Genomic DNA, 21,215 nt, shown 5'->3' with positions numbered 1-21,215 from the left:
TCAACAGCTCAGATGGCAACCCAGTTCTAAGCAAAGAAGGGAAGGCAGAAAGGTGGAAGGAGTATATAGAGGGTTTATACAAGGGCGATGTACTTGAGGACAGTATTATGGAAATGGAAGAGGATGTAGATGAAGATGAAATGGGAGATAAGATACTGCGTGAAGAGTTTGACAGAGCACTGAAAGACCTGAGTCGAAACAAGGCCCCCGGAGTAGACAACATTCCATTAGAACTACTGATGGCCTTGGGAGAGCCAGTCATGACAAAACTCTACTATCTGGTGAGCAAGATGTATGAGACAGGCGAAATACCCTCAGACTTCAAGAAGAATATAATAATTCCAATCCCAAAGAAAGCAGGTGTTGACAGATGTGAAAATTACCGAACTATCAGTTTAATAAGTCACAGCTGCAAAATACTAACGCGAATTCTTTACAGACGAATGGAAAAACTGGTAGAAGCGGACCTCGGGGAAGATCAGTTTGGATTCCGTAGAAATGTTGGAACACGTGAGGCAATACTAACCTTACGACTTATCTTAGAAGAAAGATTAAGAAAAGGCAAACCTACGTTTCTAGCATTTGTACACTTAGAGAAAGCTTTTGACAACGTTAACTGGAATACTCTTTCAAATTCTGAAGGTGGCAGGGGTAAAATACAGGGAGCAAAAGGCTATTTACAATTTGTACAGAAACCAGATGGCAGTTATAAGAGTCGAGGGGCATGAAAGGGAAGCAGTGGTTGGGAAAGGAGTGAGACAGGGTTGTAGCCTCTTCCCGATGTTATTCAATCTGTATATTGAGCAAGCAGTAAAGGAAACAAAAGAAAAATTCGGAGTAGGTATTAAAATTCATGGAGAAGAAGTAAAAACTTTGAGGTTCGCCGATGACATTGTAATTCTGTCAGAGACAGCAAAGGACTTGGAAGAGCAGTTGAACGGAATGGACAGTGTCTTGAAAAGAGGATATAAGATGAACATCAACAAAAGCAAAACGAGGATAATGGAATGTAGTCAAATTAAATCGGGTGATGCTGAGGGAATTAGATTAGGAAATGAGACACTTAAAGTAGTAAAGGAGTTTCGCTATTTAGGGAGTAAAATAACTGATGATGGTCGAAGTAGAGAGGATATAAAATGTAGACTGGCAATGGCAAGGAAATCGTTTCTGAAGAAGAGAAATTTGTTAACATAGAGTATAGATTTAAGTGTCAGGAAGTCGTTCCTGAAAGTATTTGTATGGAGTGTAGCCATGTATGGAAGTGAAACATGGACGATAACCAGTTTGGACAAGAAGAGAATAGAAGCTTTCGAAATGTGGTGCTACAGAAGAATGCTGAAGATAAGGTGGGTAGATCACGTAACTAATGAGGAGGTATTGAATAGGATTGGGGAGAAGAGAAGTTTGTGGCACAACTTGACTAGAAGAAGGGATCGTTTGGTAGGACATGTTTGAGGCATCAAGGGATCACAAATTTAGCATTGGAGGGCAGCGTGGAGGGTAAAAATCATAGAGGGAGACCAAGAGATGAATACACTAAGCAGATTCAGAAGGATGTAGGTTGCAGTAGGTACTGGGAGATGAAGAAGCTTGCACAGGATAGAGTAGCATGGAGAGCTGCATCAAACCAGTCTCAGGACTGAAGACCACAACAACAACAACTGTATTTTAAAAATTTAGACGGTTGGTGTCTAACTTGATTTAGTTTACATGTCTTACAGATTAACTGCGGCCTACAACTGTGTGCAATCGCTAACAGAGGCCACTGTGTGAAATCGTTACGGAACAAGAACAGACACAGTCAATGCTCCTGTGCCCGCCACATCGTTTAATCTGATCCATGTCATACCATACACGTTGGCAACAATTAAACTATGCATCTTTTATTTGCACATCCATTGTTTCAGTTTAGTTTTCTATTTATTTGAACACAATTGAATGTTTTTGCAACGTGTAGTGTGTAATGTGTTGCGCGTCCGAAAAAAAGAAACGTCATTCCTCAGATAACTGACCATCCTGGCAAATTTACATATGACGGAATTGTTTGATATTTTCAAGTTTGTGATAAAAATTTTTTGAAAAAAAAGTTTAAATTAGACCAACATGTCAAAACAAGGCTTCATATCGCAGAAATGTGGAAGAAACGACCACAACAGCAAGTTGCAGTAGCAGGGATTTGTCCAAAGGTAAGTCAGTTTAACATGGATCTATGTGAAGCATTCCTCTTCACAAACTTGCAAACCCTATCCTCAAAGGCTTCCTGTGCAAATATTGTTCATATCAAAATATACCAGATAGAACACTGCGTAAAGGAAATGATTCTACAATCGCCAAGTTTGTGAATGAGGGTATTAGAAAAATATTCCAGAATCTTTTGCAGATGAAAGGGTGTTTGTATTTATTTAAGATGCTGCTCCCTATATGACCAAAGCAGGAAAAGCCCTCACAGTATTTTATCCCAGTTTGATTCATGTGACATTCTTTCCTCATGGAGTACATCACCTTGCTGAAGTATGTTCCTCGTTTGTGAATGTAAATAAACTGATTTCGACCACAAATAGTGTTTCTAAAGGCTCCTGCCAGTGGTAACTCGTTGGGGTACGTGGGTCGAAGCTCTGTTTTACAATGAACCTTTTGGGGCCATTAGAGGGGTAGTAAATGACTTCAATAGTGCAGGCGCTTTGGCAGTTTGCCAGTGCAAGGAAGTTTTTAATGAGGCTGGTATTAAGACTGCTGTGATTAGCACTCGTTTTTCCCATATAGATACAAGTATTAAGAAGCTTGAAACTCAAGGTTTGGTGTTGAATGAATCTATTCAGTTAATGAAAAGATTGAAAACATTTTAAACAATATCCCTGGCTTTGAAGCCTTGGCGAAATTGATAGTTTTATTAAGGGGACTGGTGAACTTTACCAGAAACAAGAAGTGCCAACATAGCCCCCGAATTCAAATACTGCCCAGTTACCTCAATTGATGCAGAACATTCCTTTTCTGCTAAGAAAAATGTTCTGAGTGATCAAACACACAATCTTACTACTGAACATTTGCAGCAATACTTACTCATTCCTGTTTACAGTAGTAGTCCGCAGCTCATGGTCTTGCGGTAGCGTTCTCGCTTCCCGCACACAAGGGTCCCGGGTTCGATTCCCGGCGGGGTCAGGGATTTTATCTGCCTCGTGATGACTGGGTGTTGTGTGTTCATAATCATTGACTCGCAAGTCGCCGAAGTGGCGTCAACTAAAGACTTGCAATACGGTGGCCGAACTTCCCCGCAAGGGGCCTCCAGGCCAACAATGACATACGATCATTTCATTTCATTTTACAGTAGTAGAAAAATGTAAAATAAATTGTAAATGATGCTTTGGTCCAATAGTACAAATTAAAAATTAATGCTGTTCAAAAAATTCATGATTGTGCTGTTTTTTAAATGAAAGATTTGTTTGAACGTCCCCTCTGCATGCGATATATCTCTAAGTTGGTCATGTACATATTGTTTCGCTGTGACTCATTTGGATCGTGTTCGCTTGTTATCGACAATAATAGCAGAGAAAGAACAATTCTTGACTCGTGCTGCATGTCCCAATTTCGCAGATTTTTAGAAAATAATCTCCAAAAGGCCCCCTTCCTAACCTATACCAGAAAGTATTCAGAAAATATCAGTGTTCTAAATGTAAAGATTTTTCTGGCACTCTTCCTCATATTTGATATGTGCAGGTTCAACTTTGTAACTACCACATTTATTATTTGATCTTGCATATTATAAGGTTTCTGATGCATATAATCTGGTCTCTAGTCATTACTATCAAGGATTCCCTTTATGCCATTGAAAAATGTGTACGCTCAGTGACCTTTGTGTGTACCCTGGGCCACATTGGGATCTGGGGAATGAACTTCCTGATAGTCTGGCCAAACTGGCTACCAGTAAATCTGTCCCTGAGGTCGGTAATTCCGAAACAGGCCTGTTTTCGGTATTACACCATAAAGTTTCAGGAATTTGTAATATGGAATGGTGCACTCTGACTTCACTAAACTGAGTTTTAAAAGGGACAAGGAAACTGTGGAGGTCCTCCATGCGGACCCCTCACGAGGACTCTGTCCTTTGCCGCCTGCGCATTAGCTGACTCGTCATGTCCTTCATTGTGAAGACCCAACCCACTGTCGTGGTTCCTGTTTGAAAGTGCTCTACATTGTGCTGGACTGTACAAACCTAGCCACCCTGTGGTAGACTCTTTAGTCTCCTTGACTCACTGCCCCTGGCGTTAGCAGACTATGGCTCCGCAGCTGAGTTTTTTCATGAATTGGGCATTTCACAATCTCTTCAAGCGAGGGCGACTTAACCCTATCAGTGCATCTGCCCAGGCTAGTCTGCGGCTGTCTGGACTGGGTAGTTCACCCCGGTCCTCACTCGAACAGCTCTTTCACTCTTCTTCCCCCCTCTCATGTGGTCTGTTAGACTATTTCATATTTTGTCTCCTTGTGCTTGCCTTGCCCTGTCAGTGCTGCTGGTCTTTCATATTCATTTTATGAATTTGGTACCTCTGGTAAGTGGCAGGGCTGGGGATGTATGGCCCCCTCATTGCACACTACTTCATGGGGCTGCCGGATGCTCCCTATATGGAGCACTTTGCCTGCCGTTCTTCCTTTGTCGCCTACCTCACCTTTGTAGACATTGGGGGTTTTCCTCCCATGGGGTTTGTGGCGTAGTCTTTCTTGATCTAAAATTGTGTAGACGTGCCAGAGGAGAAAGGGCCTAATGACCTAATCGTTTGGTCTCTGTAATTGCCCATCCAAACCAAAGATTTGCTGTCTCTATCCCCCAACAGGTGTACCTGGTATGTTTCTGAATGGTGTTTATGCTGACACATGCAGTGTCACTGATAGTTTTGCTTTGCAGTACCTGAGAATTATCAGCCTGCATTTTGTATCCTCTAATAGTGGGTGAAGTGAATTCACTTACTCGTCACTGTACATCACCTGAAACCATATAATGCTCTGCTCAGTGAGCGGGAATTATTCACTAGTTGTTTGTGCCAACACACCTCCAGGGCCAGACCCGATCAACAGCCAACCCCTCATCCACTTACCAGGGGACTGGCAAAGTCATCTTCAATCATATCTGGAATGAGGGTGAGCTGCTGTCTCAGTGGGGATAAAAGCTAAATTCCCCTATACTGAAATCAGATCAACAGCCTGTTGCAATGGACAGCTCTGCCCAATTACACTCTAAATGTTTTCTCCAGGCTACTTGAACACATAGTTAGCTGGCAACTGATTTTGTTTCCTTGAGCCTCAGGCTCTTCTAGTTCCGGCCAAGGCAGTTAAACTGCTGACAGTTTGGTCTGCTAGGAGCCTATCCATTCCGCTTTTGCCCAGTGTTAGTGCCTTATCGTTGTCTTCTTAGGCTTCAAAGACTTATGACCGCTACGTGGCATCAGCACATCTTCGTTATCCTACATGAGTAGTGCCGCCAGGCCCTGCTTTGTTTTTGTCTAGAACTTCTTGTCGGACCAAATATTCCAGGTTAAAGTTACTGATTCCCCCATCACTCCACATGTATAAGAAAATGGCGTACCACGGGGCTCTGTATGGAGTCACTTTTTCTAGTATCTATTGATGAAAATAGCTGCAGCTGTGGGGTCTACAATGCCACCTTTTTTCTGTATACTAATAATTTTTCATTTACTATTGCTCCTAAACTGTGGGTGTCGCTGAATGTTGACAGCAGGGTCCCACAAAAAAAAGTGCAATCCTGGGCTGTCGTCCATGGCTTCCAGTTTAGAGCCATAAAGAAATGTGTTGTGCACTTCTCACTGTCCATCCACACTCAGAATTCTACCTCTATCACAAATTGTTCAGTGTGGTGTTTTGTTGCTATTTGTGGCTGGTCTTTGATGCTTGGTGGATATGGCTTCCCCATTCTCACCCACGTAAGTGAACATGCTGGTCACACTGTAATATTCCTAGCTGTCAGTTACACTAAATATGAAGAGTATAGACTACTCTAAACTGTTACGGCTCTGATGTCTTGGTTATGGTCTTGTGGCATACGACATGGCATTGCCTTCAGCATTGTTGAGTCAGACTTAACAATAGATGCCTTTCAGGCCAGCCCTGTGAACAGCCTACTCACGTAGATTGCAGCTACATCTCCTCCTCCTCCTCCTCCTCCTCCTCCTGACCAGACACCAACTACTGCTACTCACCTATAAAATACACATTCACTGCTCTGCTAAGCATTCAAACTACTAACCTTTATCCTGGTGTGGAGATTAACATAAAATAGAAGCCCTGGGCAAGACTCCTGATTGCAGTTAGCATACAAAGTCTATTCTGAACTCGAGCACCTCCACTGTTGCCTCTTATTAGGCAGCAGTCGCATAAAACCCCATGGTGCATAACATATCAGATCTCTAGATCTATCCTTCAGACCAAAAGACTACAGATTCCGTGGTTTTCATCACTTGCTCCTGGCAGTTCTTCATGCATTTGTGGGTTGGTAAGTGGTATGCCCGAGTGGCTGTACAGTAAACGGATGAAGTGGTTTTACCTACACATATGCATGTGTAAAGAACTACGCTCCCTGCCAAACAGATGCAGTGCCTTCACTGCAGAATTGGAGGCCATTGTTCCACTCAGCCAAGTTCGATCTTGCGCTGATGAAACATTCTTAATCGGCAGTGACTACCTGAGTAGTAATCAGGCTATTGATCAGTGCTACCCTGGGCACCTGTTGGTTGCAACTTTCAAAAATCCCCTTTCTGACCTCCACCAAATTGGACGATGGGTCATCTTTGCCTGTACACCAGGTCATGTTAAGATCCTAGAGAACAAACTTCCTAATTGGTTGGCCAAGTTGGTTACCAGGGTGCTGACTTGGGAGATGAGGTACCAGAACCAGACCTTTGTGACTGGACACCATCAGTCTTTTAAGGTTTGGAACATGGATTGGTGTGCCCTGGTTTCTCTTAATAAACTGAAGCATGAAGGGGACCACAACCATGTGGCAGTCTCCCTTTTGCCCTTCTCTGCTGTTCTGTCTACTGTGCCAAGTCCACACTTGGCTGACCCACAGCCACACTCTGACATGTGCAGTCCCTGTCTGATGGTGGCCACATCCTACTGGACTAACCTAATTTGGCCATCTTACAGTGATACCTTAAACTTAGTGACTAGCTATCTGTGGTGCTAGCAGATGAAGCCAAAGTGGTTGATCTGCTTCTGTGGTTTACTGGCGAAAGTGGTTTCTACTAATGTCTGTGATACAGGGCACACGATCCTTATTCTATGGCACAACACTCACGGACTCATTTTTAATTTCAAAAGGACACTGCTAATCAACACATGGCATATGTTTGAGGTTGATGTAACCCGGTGGGAAGCAAGAGCCCTAGGTTTCTCAAATATTACATGTGGTGTCATGAGCATGACCGTCAACTCTGTCACAGTGCCAGTAACGCATTGGCTTTTACACCCTTCCTAACCAAATTGGTGCATGCATCCAGACCAGAGGCATGTGGTCTCATAATTTGGGCACATGTTGCCAAATTCTTTTTAAATTTGACTAGATTCTGTAGTCACAGCAATATCACATAGCCATTTCAACTGATGTTTAGTTTGCGCAACATGTTTTGTTTTGGTTACTTCCTTTTGTCATGTAGTGTAGTACAGTGCATTAAGTGACCAGTGTTCCTGGGTTTTGTAATTCAAAGTGCAGCCCTAGTGTTGAGCAGTCTTGTCATAGAATTTCTATGAACGTGTTAGATTAAAATGATTTCTGCCATGTTACAGGTCCTTTGCATCTGTTTCTTATGATAAATTCCATCTACATACATACTCCTCAATCCACTATACGGTGCATGGTGAAGGGTACCTCTTACCACAAGTAGCATCTTCCCTCCCTGTTCCACTCCCAAACAGAACGAGGGAAAAATGACTGCCTATATGCCTCTGTACGAGCCCTAATCTCTTATCTTTGTGGTCTTTCTGCAAAATGTAAATTGGCGGAAGTAAAATTGTACTGCAGTCAACCTCAAATGCTGGTTCTTTAAATTTCCTCAGTAGCGACTCACGAAAAGAACGCCTCCAGACTCCCATCAGAGTTCCTGAAGCATTTCTGTAACACTCGCGTGGTGATCAAACGTGCCAGTAACAAATCTAGCAGCCTGCCTCTGAATTGCTTCTATGTCCTCCCTCAATCCGACCTGATAGGGATCCCAAACACTCGAGCAGTACTCAAGAATAAGTTATTAGTGTTTTATAAGCAGTCTCCTTTTTAGATAACATCTTCCCAAAATTCTACCAATGAACCGACGACTACTATCCGCTTTCACCACAACTGCCATTACGTGCTTGTCCCACTTCATATCGCTCTGCAATGTTACGCCCAAATATTTAATCGATGTGACTGTTAAAGCGCTAAACTACTAATGGAGTATTCAAACATTACGGGATTCTTTTTTCCTATTCATCTGCATTAATTTACATTTATCTATATTTAGAGTTGGCTGCCATTCTTTACACGAGTCACAAATCCTGTTAAAGTCATCTTTTATCCTCCTACAGTCACTCAACGACAACACCTTCCCGTACACCACAGCATCATCAGCAAACAGCCGCACATTGCTATCCACCCTATCCAAAAGATCATTTATGTAGATAGAAAACAGCGGACCTACAACACTTCCCTGGAGTACTCCAGATGATACCCTCACCTCCGATGAACACTCATTATCGAGGACAACGTACTGGGTTCTATTACTTAAGACTTAGTCACTCGCATATTTGGGAACCAATCCCATATGCTCGTACCTTAGTTAGGAGTCTGCAATGGGGCACAGTCAAACGCTTTCCGGAACTCAAGGAATATGGCATGTCTATCCTTCATCCATGGTTCGCAAGATATCATGTGAAAAAAGGGCAAGTTGCGTTCCGCTGGAGCGATGCTTTCTAAAGCCGAGCTGATGCATGGACAGCAACTTCTGTCTCGAGGAAATTTATTATATTCAAACTGAGAATATGTTCGAGAACCCTGCAACAAACCGATGTTAAGGATATTGGTCTGTAATTTTGAGGATCTGTCCTTCTACCCTTTTTCCAGTCACTCGGTACTTTACGTTGGGCCAGAGATTCGTGATAAGTGCAGGCTAAGTAAGGGGCCAATGCAGTAGAGTGCTCTCTGTAAAACCGAATTGGAATCCCATCAGGCCCTGGCGATTTATTTATTTTCAACCCATTCAGCTGCTTCACAACCCCAGGGATGTCTATCACTATGTCCTCCATACAGGAGTCTGTATGAGACTCAAACGACGGTATGTTTGTACGATCCTCCTGCGTGAAAGACTTCTCAAATGCTAAATTTAAAATTTCAGCTTTCGATTTGCTGTCTTCTGTTGCCAGGCCAGACTGATCAGTGAGTGACTGGATGGAAGCCTGCGCCCCGCTTACCGATTAAGTCTGCTGCTGCCTGGTGAATTCCATATTTCCAGATAAATAAGTTTCCCAAGACATTGAATATGTGGCCATTTTTAAGACTCCCAGGAATTTTAAATTGAATACTGGACATTTTTATATTAATTTACGGTATGACACATGAATTTTGGAGGCAATTAATTGAAGAAAAAAGATCTGATAGTCCGTAAAATAGTCTTCCTATCCTCCAGTGACCACATCTCAAGAGCCTCCAACCTTGCTATTTCTTCCACATGTCACTGTTTCAGTTCCATACATGACAGTTACACTTCTAATCTGGCAGCTTATCTCAGCTTTGCTATAACTATCCACAGGATGAACAACATTTTTGTTGGTCCTTTCATTGTCCGTTTTTATGATGTATTGCTAATATGTGGATACAAGCATTATGAATTATGTAGTCCTTTTTAGCCATACCATGTTAAACACCAGCACATTCTAATGAGGACACTCCATACATAATATTTTTTAGTCTTTGCCTCAAATCTTTGTCCATATTATTACAGGAAACTAGACTTTCCTTTCAAAATGCCTCTTTTGCTATTCTGATTTTCACTTTTGTACTACTTTTTCAGTCATTCTGTTGTGCTTAAGTATTTACAGCTTTATACAACTTCTCTCTCCATTCAGCGGTATCTTCATACCTTTATTTCTCTTTAGTGCCATTATTTTCTAGTTTGAGCAGATTTTCATTCCAGATATTTTACTTCAGCTTCCACAGTATCCACTGTATCCTGTAATTCTTTCTAACATTACCAAAGACCATGTCTGCAAACCTCAAACACAATGTCATTCTCCCACTTTTCCTCCATGTGGGAGACATACAGCAGCCTTGTCTTACATTTTCCTGGTTGTGTTCATATGGACACTATCTTCTCTGATTTTTCACTGATGCTTTCTGAAGTAAATGACTTTATAAATTAACTGGTTTTCCAGTCAGTTCTTTCTCCTCATAATAGCAACTTCCATAAGCTACACTCTAAAATGCCTTTCACATGTTTATCATACATATGTCTCCTACCTTTTCAATAAACCTCACCCAAAATTAGTTGTATTGCATTTGTCTGTATTGTCTAAAACGAAACGGTTATTCAGCAAAAGTCATCATTACATTTCCTAATAATTTATTAACAATTCTTAACATAACTTCAGCTTCATTGTCAGTGGTCACAGTATTTCGTGGTTCCTTTTTCTCCAATTTTTGAAATTACATCTGTTTCCAAAGTGTCCTCTGACCATTAACAAATCATGTTTTAATAAATAACATCAATATTTCTTACCCACTGTGGGTCTGGGGGGTAAGAATAAGCCCCGAGGTATTCCTGCCTATCATAAGAGACAACTAAAAGGAGTCTCGCAAGTTGTGGCCTTTATGTGATGATCCCCTGTAGGGTTCGACCTACATTTTCCCAAAGAGTGAGCCAACTGCAGAAGTGTGCCTTACATGGTCTTCCTGGATGTGTTTCGCACTATGCAGTGTCGTTCTCTGCATAGAAGACTGACCATGGACTTCTTTGCACCTGATATTCAGCACAGTAGTCAGTCTGTTGGGGTGGGGCCACAAAGTACCCTGTTGGTTGTAGCCCCTGACCACACAGGGATCTATCTGCTGATGATGCCTGCGCCATTAACTCCCCACGTATCCCAAGAGGTAGATGCCCATCCCCCTGGGGCATCGGGACTCCCTGCCATGGGGCCTGTACTGCAGCTGGGTGGCACTCGTGGGGAGGGGCCCCTGGTCGGAGTGGGTGGCATCAGGATAGACGACACGCAATGAAGTGTCAATCATCTCTTGCTACTACTGCTGGTGGTGAAACACCAGCAGTTTCTAAGCGATCACAAGCTCAATTCAACGCACAGAAGTACGACCCCAAATCATTCCCCTCCCTGACCACACCATGGGAGGAACATCAGGCTAAGGATGGCAGCGGATCTTATTTGCCCCAGTACCTTTTATGGTAGAGAGCCGATGGGGAATCCTTCACGACAATGAAGCCTCAGTTTTTGTTGAACATTTAGAGGACAAGTTTGGGGAGGTGGAGGGATTGTCCAAAATGAGATCTGGGTCTGTCTTTATCAAAACAGCATCCTCTGCCCAGCCACAGATGTTACTCACTTGTGACAAGCTGGGGGTGTTTCTGTAACCATCACGACCCATAAGAGCTTAAATATGTTCCAGGGAATCGCATTTCACAAAGTCCTTCTTTTGCAGTTGAACTGTGCGCCAATTTAGAGCAGCGAGGTGTACAACTCATCCAGTGTGTCCTCCGGGATCCGAAGGATAATCAGGTTGCCACTGGTGCCTTCATCTTGGCCTTCGTGGGTGAAACATTTCCCGAGAAGGTCAAGGTGATGTTCTACCGCTGATGATGTAAAGCCTTATATCCCTCCACCAATGCATTGCTTCAAGTGCTCCTTGGACTGATTGACCTACACTGAGGCTAAGAGAAAATTTGAATGCTTCCATTCTGTACATATGACACTGCTACAACAGTTCTAGCACAGTCAGCTTAGCTAGCCCCAGTTAGCTCTGAGCTGGAAGATTACACCTGCCCCCTTGATGGTGGGGGCATTTCCCTCCCTGTTGCTCCTGTACCACCTACTTCTGGAGCAACCCCCACCCCCAAACCATCTGGCCATCTGGGACGTCTGTCGCCACTTCTAAGCCAGAGAAGTGGCTGAAGAGCTCAAAAGCAGCTGGTCATAAGGGCTTCATGCTCATCCTCCCAGACTGAATCACTGAAGTCTTCCCAATCAGGGAAACCCAAAGATCAGGGGGAGAGATCCAAAAAGGTCCCCAAGACAAAGGGAATTAGGGTGGCACCCACACCACCACTTTTTGTCCTAAACTCAGTCTGTAGTGACACAGTGTCCCTTCAAACCCCTATTGAAGCTATGGCTGTCAGAATAAGGACGACACAGGAAATAACTGTCTGCAATGTACGTCTTCCTCCAGATGATGCAGTATCCATGAATGTATTAACTGCACTGATTAATCAACTCTCTAAACCTTTACTAGTTTTCGGAGATTTTAATGCCCATAACCCCTTGTGGGGTGGCACCAAGCTTAATGGCAGAGGCAGAGGTGTTGAAACTTCAAGGTCTCAGTTCGACCTCTGCCTCTTAAATACTGAGGCTGCCACACATTTCATTGTGACTCATGGTAGTTAATCAGCCATTGATTTATCAATTTGCAGCCCAGGACTTCTTCCATCTATCCACTAAAGGGCGCATGACGACCTATGTGGTTATGACAACTTCCCCATCTTCCTGTAACTGCCCCGGCGTCAGGCCTCTGGACGCCTACCCAGATAGGCTTTAAACAAGGTGGACTGGGGAAACTTTAACCTCTGCTGTTACCATTAAATCTCCCACACACAGTAACATCGATGTGATGATGGTCAAGCAGGTGAAGACAATTCTTTCTGTGGCAGAAAACGCGATCCCTCGTTCTTCAGGGTGCCCCTGGTGTAAGGCAGTCCCTTGCTGGTAGCCGGAAGTTGCTGATGCAATTAAGGAGTGTTGGTGAGCTCTACAGCGGCACCCTTCTCTGGAACACCTCATAGCCTTTAAATGTCTCCATGCCCGCATTAGCCATCATGTCTTTGTTGGCAGACAGAAGTCTCTACCATTGGGAGACATACGTCTGGGCAATGATCAAACAATTTTCGGGTGCCTGACCCAACAGGTGTTCCCAGTTCTAGCATAAATTAGGTGTTATCTACTACCGATGCAAATGGGATTGCAGAGTGCTTTGCTGGAGCCTCTGCTTCGGTGAAAGACCCCTAGCACTTTTGCACTTTCAAACAGTGGGTGGAAAGTCCTCTCATTCACTAAAAGCCACAGTGAATCCTCTAACGCCCTATTTACAGACTGGGAGCTCCTCATTGCCCTTGCACATTGCCCCGACACAGCTCCTGGGCCTGATTGCATCCACAGCCAGGTGATTAAACATCTCTCATCTGACTACAAGCGACGTCTTCTAGTCATCTACAACCAGATCTGGTGTGATAGTCTTTCCATTGAAATGGTGGGAGAGCACCATCATTCCAGTGCTCAAACCCTGTAAAAACCAGCTTGATGTGGATAGCTATAAGCCTGTCAGCCTCACCAACGTTTCTTGTAAGCTGTTGGAACGTATGGTATGTCGGCAGTTGTTGGTCCTGAAGTCACGTGGCCTACTGGCTCCATGTCGGGGCGGCTTCTGCCTGGGTTGCTTTACCACTGATAATGTTGTGCCCATAGAGTCTGCCATCCGAACAGCGTTTCCAGATGCCAACACCCGGTTGCAGGCTCTTTTGACTTGAATAAAGCATTCGACCGACCTGGCGACATATCCTGGCCACATTGTATGACTGGATTCCCCGGGGAGCATTTTGATTTTTATCCAAAACTTCCTGTCGCTCCGTACTTTCCATGTTAAAGTTGGTGCCTACCATAGTTTCCATCCATATCCAGGAAAATGGAGTCCTGCTGGGTTCCCCTGGGCTCTGTAGTGTGTGTCTCTACTTTTAGTAGCAATTAACGATCTAGCAGCAGCTGTCAGGCCCTCAGCTCACCTTGTCTGTATGCAGACGACTTCTGCATTTCATACTGCTGCTTCAGTTCTAGTGCTGCCGAGTGTCGCCTACAGGGGGCCATCCACATGACGCAGTCATGGGCTCTAGTCCATGGCTTCCAGTTTTCCACCATGAAGACATGTCAGGCATTTGTCAGCTTCGTACCATTCTTCCGGAACCAGCACTTTACCTTAATGACGATCCACTCACTGTGGTGAAGACATATCGATTCCTAGGTCTGGTTTTTGATGCTCATTTGATTTGGCTTCCTTATCTTTGTCAGCTTAAATGGAAGTGTTGGCAGCACCTCAATGCCCTCCATTGCCTGAGCAACACGTACTGGGGTGGAGATTTCTCTACGTTGCTGCAGCCCTACAGAGCCCTTGTGCAATCCCACCTTGACTATGGGAGTGCGATTTATGGTTCAGTGGTACCCTCAGCATTGCGTTTGCTTGACCCATTGCACCATTGTGGAGTTGGACTAGTGATAGGAGGCTTTAGGGATAGTCTTATGGCAACCATAGCGGTCCATTTAAGATCAGACGTGTACAACTGCTCGCCCGTTAAGTTGCACACGTTCATAGCGCTTCTGAACATCCTAATTATAGTCTTCTTTTTCCCAACCACAGCGGTTCACCTCCCACATAGGTGGCCCAGGTCGGGGCTAAAGATTGCGGTTCGTGTGCGATCGCTTCTGTCTGAACTGGAGTCCTTCCCATCAGCACACCTTTCCTTGAGGTCCTGCAGCTGTAAGCTGATGCTTCGCCTGGACCTTTCGTGTGCCCCTAAGGACTCCGTTAACCCTGAGTCTCTGCTGTCACTTCCTCTCTATTCTTGAAGTGTTCTGGGGCTCTGAAATGGTTTACACAGATGGCTTGGTGGCTGATGGTAATGTTGGCTTTGCCTTTATCTAGAGGCCATATTGAACAGCATTCCTTGCTCGATGGCTGCAGTGTATTCACTGCAGAGCTGGTGGCCATATCTCGTGCACTTCAGTATATCTGTTCGTGCTCCAAGAAATTTTCTTCTGTGTAATGACTCGTTGGGCAGCCTACAAACTATCGACCAGTGCTACCTCGCAATCCTTAAGTTGCGTCCATCCAGGAATCTATGTCCTGGACCAGTCCTGTTGGTCAGGGGTTTGTGTGGACTCCAGGACACGTCAGCATCACAGGCAACGAACTTGCCTACAGGCTGGCCAAACAGGTTGCGTGGAAACAGCTTCTGGAGATTGGCATCTCTGAACCTGATCTGCATTCTGGCTTACGCCACAGGGAGACGGAATGTCATAATACTACGCTCAACAAACTGTGTGTCATTAAGGAGACTACGAATGTGTGGAAGTCGTCCATGCGGTCCTCTCGCAAGGAATCTGTTATCTTCTGTGCTGGCTCTGCATTGGCAATGCCTGGGCAAACCGTGGTTACCTCATGTCGGTGTGGCGCCTGTTTGACAGTGACCCGTATTGTGGTGCACTGTCCCAACTTTGACTGCCCAGCGACGAAATCTTAGGTTACTGGACTCGTTGCCGCTCATTTTATCTGACAGTCTCATTGGCTGATTTAGTTTCGTGTTTTATTCGTGATGGTGGGTTTTATCGCGTTTTAGCACATGTCCTTTGTCCCTCTGTCATCCTCACTAGTGCTTTTAGTGTTGAGGTTTTAATTGTTGCAGAGTGGCTGGCATTTCCTTGTTATTATCGTGGCTGGCCAGCCACTGTAATCTTTCTTGTTTTACTCTCTTCTGTTTCTAGTGTCTGTTGTTTTCTTGTCCTATTTCGTTCCTTTTAGTGTTTGTTGCCTTTCCTTTCTTTCCGTTTTTTGTTGCATGTCTTGTCTTTTTTTATTCTCAGACTTGTGGCCTTTTTTTATTGGGAAGAAGGGACCGCTGACCTCATAATTTAGTCCCTTCTCCCCTTTTTTAAACCAACAAATATTTCTTATTCCATTATGTTCGGTGGTCCTTTATCATATGTACTGTCAAGGGATTACAGTTAGTTGTTGGTTTGTGGTCTTTCATGGCTGTTTAATTTATTCTCAAGAGATGGAAAGACTTTATTGTGAAATACCATTGGTTTTATGTTTATTGGTAATTTTCATTGCAACAGTCTATTTCAATCCCATGTTCTCCTCTTTACTTTGTGCAATAAACCCTTTCTTCTCGTCCTCTCATTCTTAAACTGTTGCACTACTCTTTTGGCCATTAATAATACTGATCTGAAATTTCTAGGATGCAAAGCTTCAAGAAAAAAATTTGAAAACTGGAAAACAAATAACCCAGTCTCAAAGAGTACCTTTTGAAATTCCTGAAGACAAATTAGATGAAGACATTGAAGTTCGTAAAGTACATGCAGCGAAGCAGAATAAGGTATCGCCAAGCACAAAGGATTTACAAAGAGTGCCATTGAAGGAACTACCTGTACCAATATTTGAAGATGTATGTACTACTGCACCCCAAGATAAGAACTCACTAGTGAGTGAACAGTTCATAGAGGAAACAGCTCTTGTAATTAATGGTTACACAGAAGATGTATACAGATACTTGAGAGAAATAGAGGTAAGCAGTTATAAATGTGTGTGTGTGTGTGTGTGTGTGTGTGTGTGTGTGTGTGTGACGAATGTTCTACATCCACTAATGTCATTTTTGTTGAAATTTGCAGGAAAGACATCGTCCTCGTGCAGGTTATATGAAAAAGCAGCCAGATATAACATATTCCATGCGGTGTATCTTAGTTGACTGGCTTGTTGAAGTTGCTGAAGAGTACAAATTGCAAACAGAAACCCTGTACCTTGCGGTCTCCTTCATAGATCGTTTCTTGAGCTACATGTCTGTTGTAAGAGCTAAGTTACAACTAGTTGGAACTGCTGCCATGTTCATTGCTGCGTGAGTAATTCGGAACATTATAAGTACAGCATTAACAGTGTTACTTAAAATGCCAATTTTGTTGGTGACCAGCATGTTGAGTGTTCATGGAATAGTCGAGAAGCTATCAATTTTTCAAATTACAGGCATTTAGGGGAATGGTCCTTCAGAACTTCACAGGGTGCTGTCACCTTAGTCTCTTTCAAACCTGTAAGAAACTAAAACATTCCTCGGTTAGAGATTACCTCACCAAAATTTGGTTATGTAATATCTTCAATATCAATGTATTTCATGAAACTATAAAAGTCTTAAGTGACTAAAATATAAAAAAACGTTGTGCTATTAATAAATGCAAACTTCAGGAAGTTCATGAAATATTAAAACATTTAATCATTGCCTAGAATCTGGCTGTAAATTTTAAAATTCTTTCCTTCAAAGCAATCAAATATGAACATGTATGGGACTGAAAAGTAATAATAGACAAATAATTGGCACTCACTTACCTGTTAGTGTTCTTAGAGACTAAAGTTAATGTACAAAAAAGCTTTAGGCATTCTTTGTAATATTGATACAAATTTATCACCAAAAATTAGTGCAATTAGAATAGCACACTTGTCTTTCTCTGAAAACTGTAGTTAAAATGATCTAGTTCTTAGTAATCTTTCTAGCACAAGATTGAATTTCTTCTTCACTCTAATACTACATTTAAATACATTTCTGTCCAACATGGCAGTATGAACATCTGGTGCTATAATTCAGAATGTATCGAAATTGTCAACTTATTATAAAGGATGGAACACCTCAAGCTTTACAGTTCATACATTAATAAAACTTAGAGGTAATGTGTTGAAATGGTAACGACCTTTTGTCTTGAAGGAACAATACTAAACATACATTTAGTCTTTCCTAATGTCCTATGTTGCAGGAAATGATGTAAAGTATATTGCAGTTTTAATGTCATTACACAAATTACGCACAAGAAATTGGCCTGAAAGGGAGACAGTTAATTTATTGGCAACAATGATTCTGATCAATTGAAACAGCCCTTATCTTATGAACAGGATTCACATTGCAAAAATTAATACTTTTCTGGTGTAAACTGTTCCATGAAATTGGGGGCAAACTGTGGGATGTTTACAACTTGTTGCCATGATAGTTCAGTGCAGTCTTCAGACCAACTTTGTGTGAATACTGACGAACATCCATTAATCTCCTATATTTGAGCCCTTGCTAGAACATGCACGGTGTAGAAAGTGGTGCACATGTGCTGCACTACACTGTGCAGCATGGCCTTCTGCTTGAAAAACCTCCTCTTAGATAACAAATAGGTTGGGCTTCACTCGTTAGCCAGTTGCTCTGAGACTTTACTGAGTGAAGACAGTAGATTTGATATTTATGAGGTAAGCTTTCACCACAGAGGATTTGTCATGGTGCACAAACATTTATTAAAGTGCTGTGTGTGTGTGTGTGTGTGTGTGTGTGTGTGTGTGTGTGTGTGTGTGTGTGTGTGTGTGTGTGTGTGTACACCATTCATGTGCTGGCAGGGTATTATATACTAGATCTCAGTGCATTTTCCTCAGCATTTATCTGAATGTGGCCATAAGGCAATATGCCAAAATATTGTGGCAGCAAATTCCAGACATCCTGCAGTCTGCTTGAAATTTCATGGAGTAATGATTGTTCTATGAATTCTTAAGGGTTGTTGCTAAATATACTCTATTGTCTTTGTTGCAGAAAATATGAAGAAATATATCCTCCTGATGTGAAAGAATTTGTGTACATAACAGATGACACTTATACGAAGAAACAGGTTCTTCGTATGGAGCATCTTATTCTGAAAGTACTTTCATTTGATCTGTCTGTTCCTACAGTATTAACTTTCCTGACAACATTCTTCTCTGTTGACAAAGTTTCAGACACAGTTCTCTATTTAGCAATGGTGAGTACATAAGATTTTTATTCCATCATAATAATGCAGAGAGCAAATTGCCTTATGGATGGAGAAAGGCTTGTAAATATGAGTGGTTGTCATAACAGTAAACAGACTTCATTTAATATCTGCCTTGTCCTCCTCTACTTTGAAAGCAAGTGAAAACTACGGTTAAGTGTTTCGTGAAGGTGAAAAATTTGGTTTAAATAACTTGAAAGTTTCCACAAGTATTAAAAATTTCCCATTGTCAGGGCTAAATTTAGACTAAAATTGGAAGAAAGCAGAGAATGTCTACAGGTACAGTTTATTTGGCTCAGACATAATGAAGTCTTACGTTGAGTATAAGTAATGAGTAAAAGTAACAGCTCAAAACAGTGTTCAGCAGATTATATGCAATGATTCATTTTCATACTAATTAGCTCTGACAATGTGTAAAGTTACTCCTCGCATAATTTTATAATACATATTAAAGCTCAAAGAAGTCCTATCAACCTGTGTGGAAGGAGATGACAAATAGGTAATTTTAAAAATTAAAGAAATGTTTGGTAAAAAATACGGTGCAAAGTGGAAAACAGAGGTAGTTATTGTGTTTGTACGTTTTTGTGTTAATAATTTTTCATTACAAATATATCTCTACAAGTGTGTGTGTGTGTGTGTGTGTGTGTGTGTGTGTGTGTGTGTGTGAAGTCTTTCCGCTCCCGGGATTGGAATGACTCCTTACCCTCTACCTTAAAACCCACATCCTTTCGTCTTTCCCTCTCCTTCCCTCTTTCCTGATGAAGCAACCGTTGGTTGCGAAAGCTTGAATTTTGTGTGTATGTTTGTGTTTGTGTGTATGTTTGTGTTTGTGTGTGTCTATCGACCTGCCAGCACTTTCGTTTGGTAAGTCACATCGTTTTAGATATATTAATAATTTTTCAGTTAGATTGTTGAAACTGTTTGGGACTAATTTATTAAATAGACTTGGCGAGTACTGATGTTCCAGTCTGCCATAATTACTGGTATTTTAATAGTTAGTGCTGAAGAAGTAGTTTTTTGCTGTTGTCGATATTTAGTATAAATTTAGGAAAAAAATTGTGAATAAATAACTGAAGTAATACGGACATCACTGGAACAGTAGTTTTTGTTATGAATGTTTAAAGTTTAAAATTAAGCTGTAATGTACAAATCTATCAAAATTAACTTCTAACAATATTAGGAAAAGGATAGATTGCAACACATTGTAAAGATGACCTCCCCATTTATATCCCCTCACCCTCTGCCAAAGCAACCACCCATTTTCCCCTTACCTGCTCCTTCTTTTCCACTCCACAAGTCTCCCACTGGGACTTCCTGCCCCCACAGCTTCCCAATGCTGTACCTGTTGGCAGTCTTGTCATGCCTCTTTCTAGTCCCAGCTGATAATACTCTACCCCCCACCCCCACCTGCATCCTGCTATCTGTCCCTCTTCCCTGACCCCCTCCTCGAATCTGACAGTTGCATTCTGGCCGGAGATGGTGCATGCGCACTTCCTTTTCTGAGGAAGACTTTGGCCAAAAGCTAAATGTGTAACTCAACATGGCATCTTTATGATGGTGAGTAGCAATCTATCCTTTGGCTAACACTGTTGATATTCAAAGCTAAAGTTTCCATTGTTTAAAACTTCCAGCACAGTCTTTTGAAACTTGTCTCTTACTCAAAAGTGGCAAGTGCAGGTCTTATTTATTTGTTCTGTACTTTGCAGTACCTGAGTGAATTAACTTTAGTGGAAGGTGATCCTTATCTCCAGTATTTACCATCTGTGAGGGCAGGAGCAGCAATTGCATTAGCTAGACACACGCTAGAGCAGGCAGTCTGGCCTCAAGAACTTGAAACTTTCTCTGGTTACTCACTGGCAGATCTGAAACCTTGTATTGAATGTTTGCAAAAAACATTTGGGGAGTCTGCAACACATCCTCAACAAGCAATAAGAGAGAAATATAAATCTCACAGGTAAGTAAACAATCCACGAACTGACAGTCAAATTAAAGAAATTTAGTGGCTGACCGCAGCAGTGCTGTCAAGTGGTCGTTTAATAAAAGCAGTTAAGTCCCCAAATGATTCATTTTTGAAAATTAACAGCACTTCAAATATTTGGAAATTCTCAAAAGAATTTAAACCTGTCGTTGTGTAAGCATGTGTACTAAAGTGTCTCTACATTAAGTTTTCTGCAGTTTTGTATTAAATAAAATATAAAGTATTACAGAAATCTCCATTTTAATTTTGGTTAAAAGTACTCTATAAATACTAAGAGGGCAGATCGGAAAGTAGCATGCAAGCTTTTTTCCTCGACTGCTATTAAAGCTGAAATTTTGAAATTTCACAATGATATAGTTCGAAGGTTGCACTAAAGAAGGTATTTCGTTTCCATGTGCAG

At 42.2% G+C, this 21,215-nt stretch overlaps 1 protein-coding gene across 1 annotated transcript in view; it reads left to right on the top strand.

The window, feature by feature from the left end:
* LOC126199170 (cyclin-A2) overlaps window positions 1-21,215 on the top strand; it is a 51,494-nt gene that overhangs the window by 19,327 nt on the left and 10,952 nt on the right. Inside the window, exons 2-5 of the mRNA XM_049935929.1 lie at window positions 16,257-16,583; window positions 16,687-16,910; window positions 18,624-18,828; window positions 20,544-20,791. Of these exons, the coding sequence (XP_049791886.1) occupies window positions 16,257-16,583; window positions 16,687-16,910; window positions 18,624-18,828; window positions 20,544-20,791 (1,004 nt within the window). The remainder of the gene's footprint in view (window positions 1-16,256; window positions 16,584-16,686; window positions 16,911-18,623; window positions 18,829-20,543; window positions 20,792-21,215) is intronic.

The sequence above is a fragment of the Schistocerca nitens genome, chromosome 8, assembly GCF_023898315.1.
Source record: "Schistocerca nitens isolate TAMUIC-IGC-003100 chromosome 8, iqSchNite1.1, whole genome shotgun sequence".
In the NCBI taxonomy this organism is placed as follows: Eukaryota; Metazoa; Arthropoda; class Insecta; order Orthoptera; family Acrididae; genus Schistocerca; species Schistocerca nitens.
The sequence above is the reverse complement of the archived record's forward strand: the minus strand, read 5'-3'. Positions and strand labels throughout refer to the sequence as shown.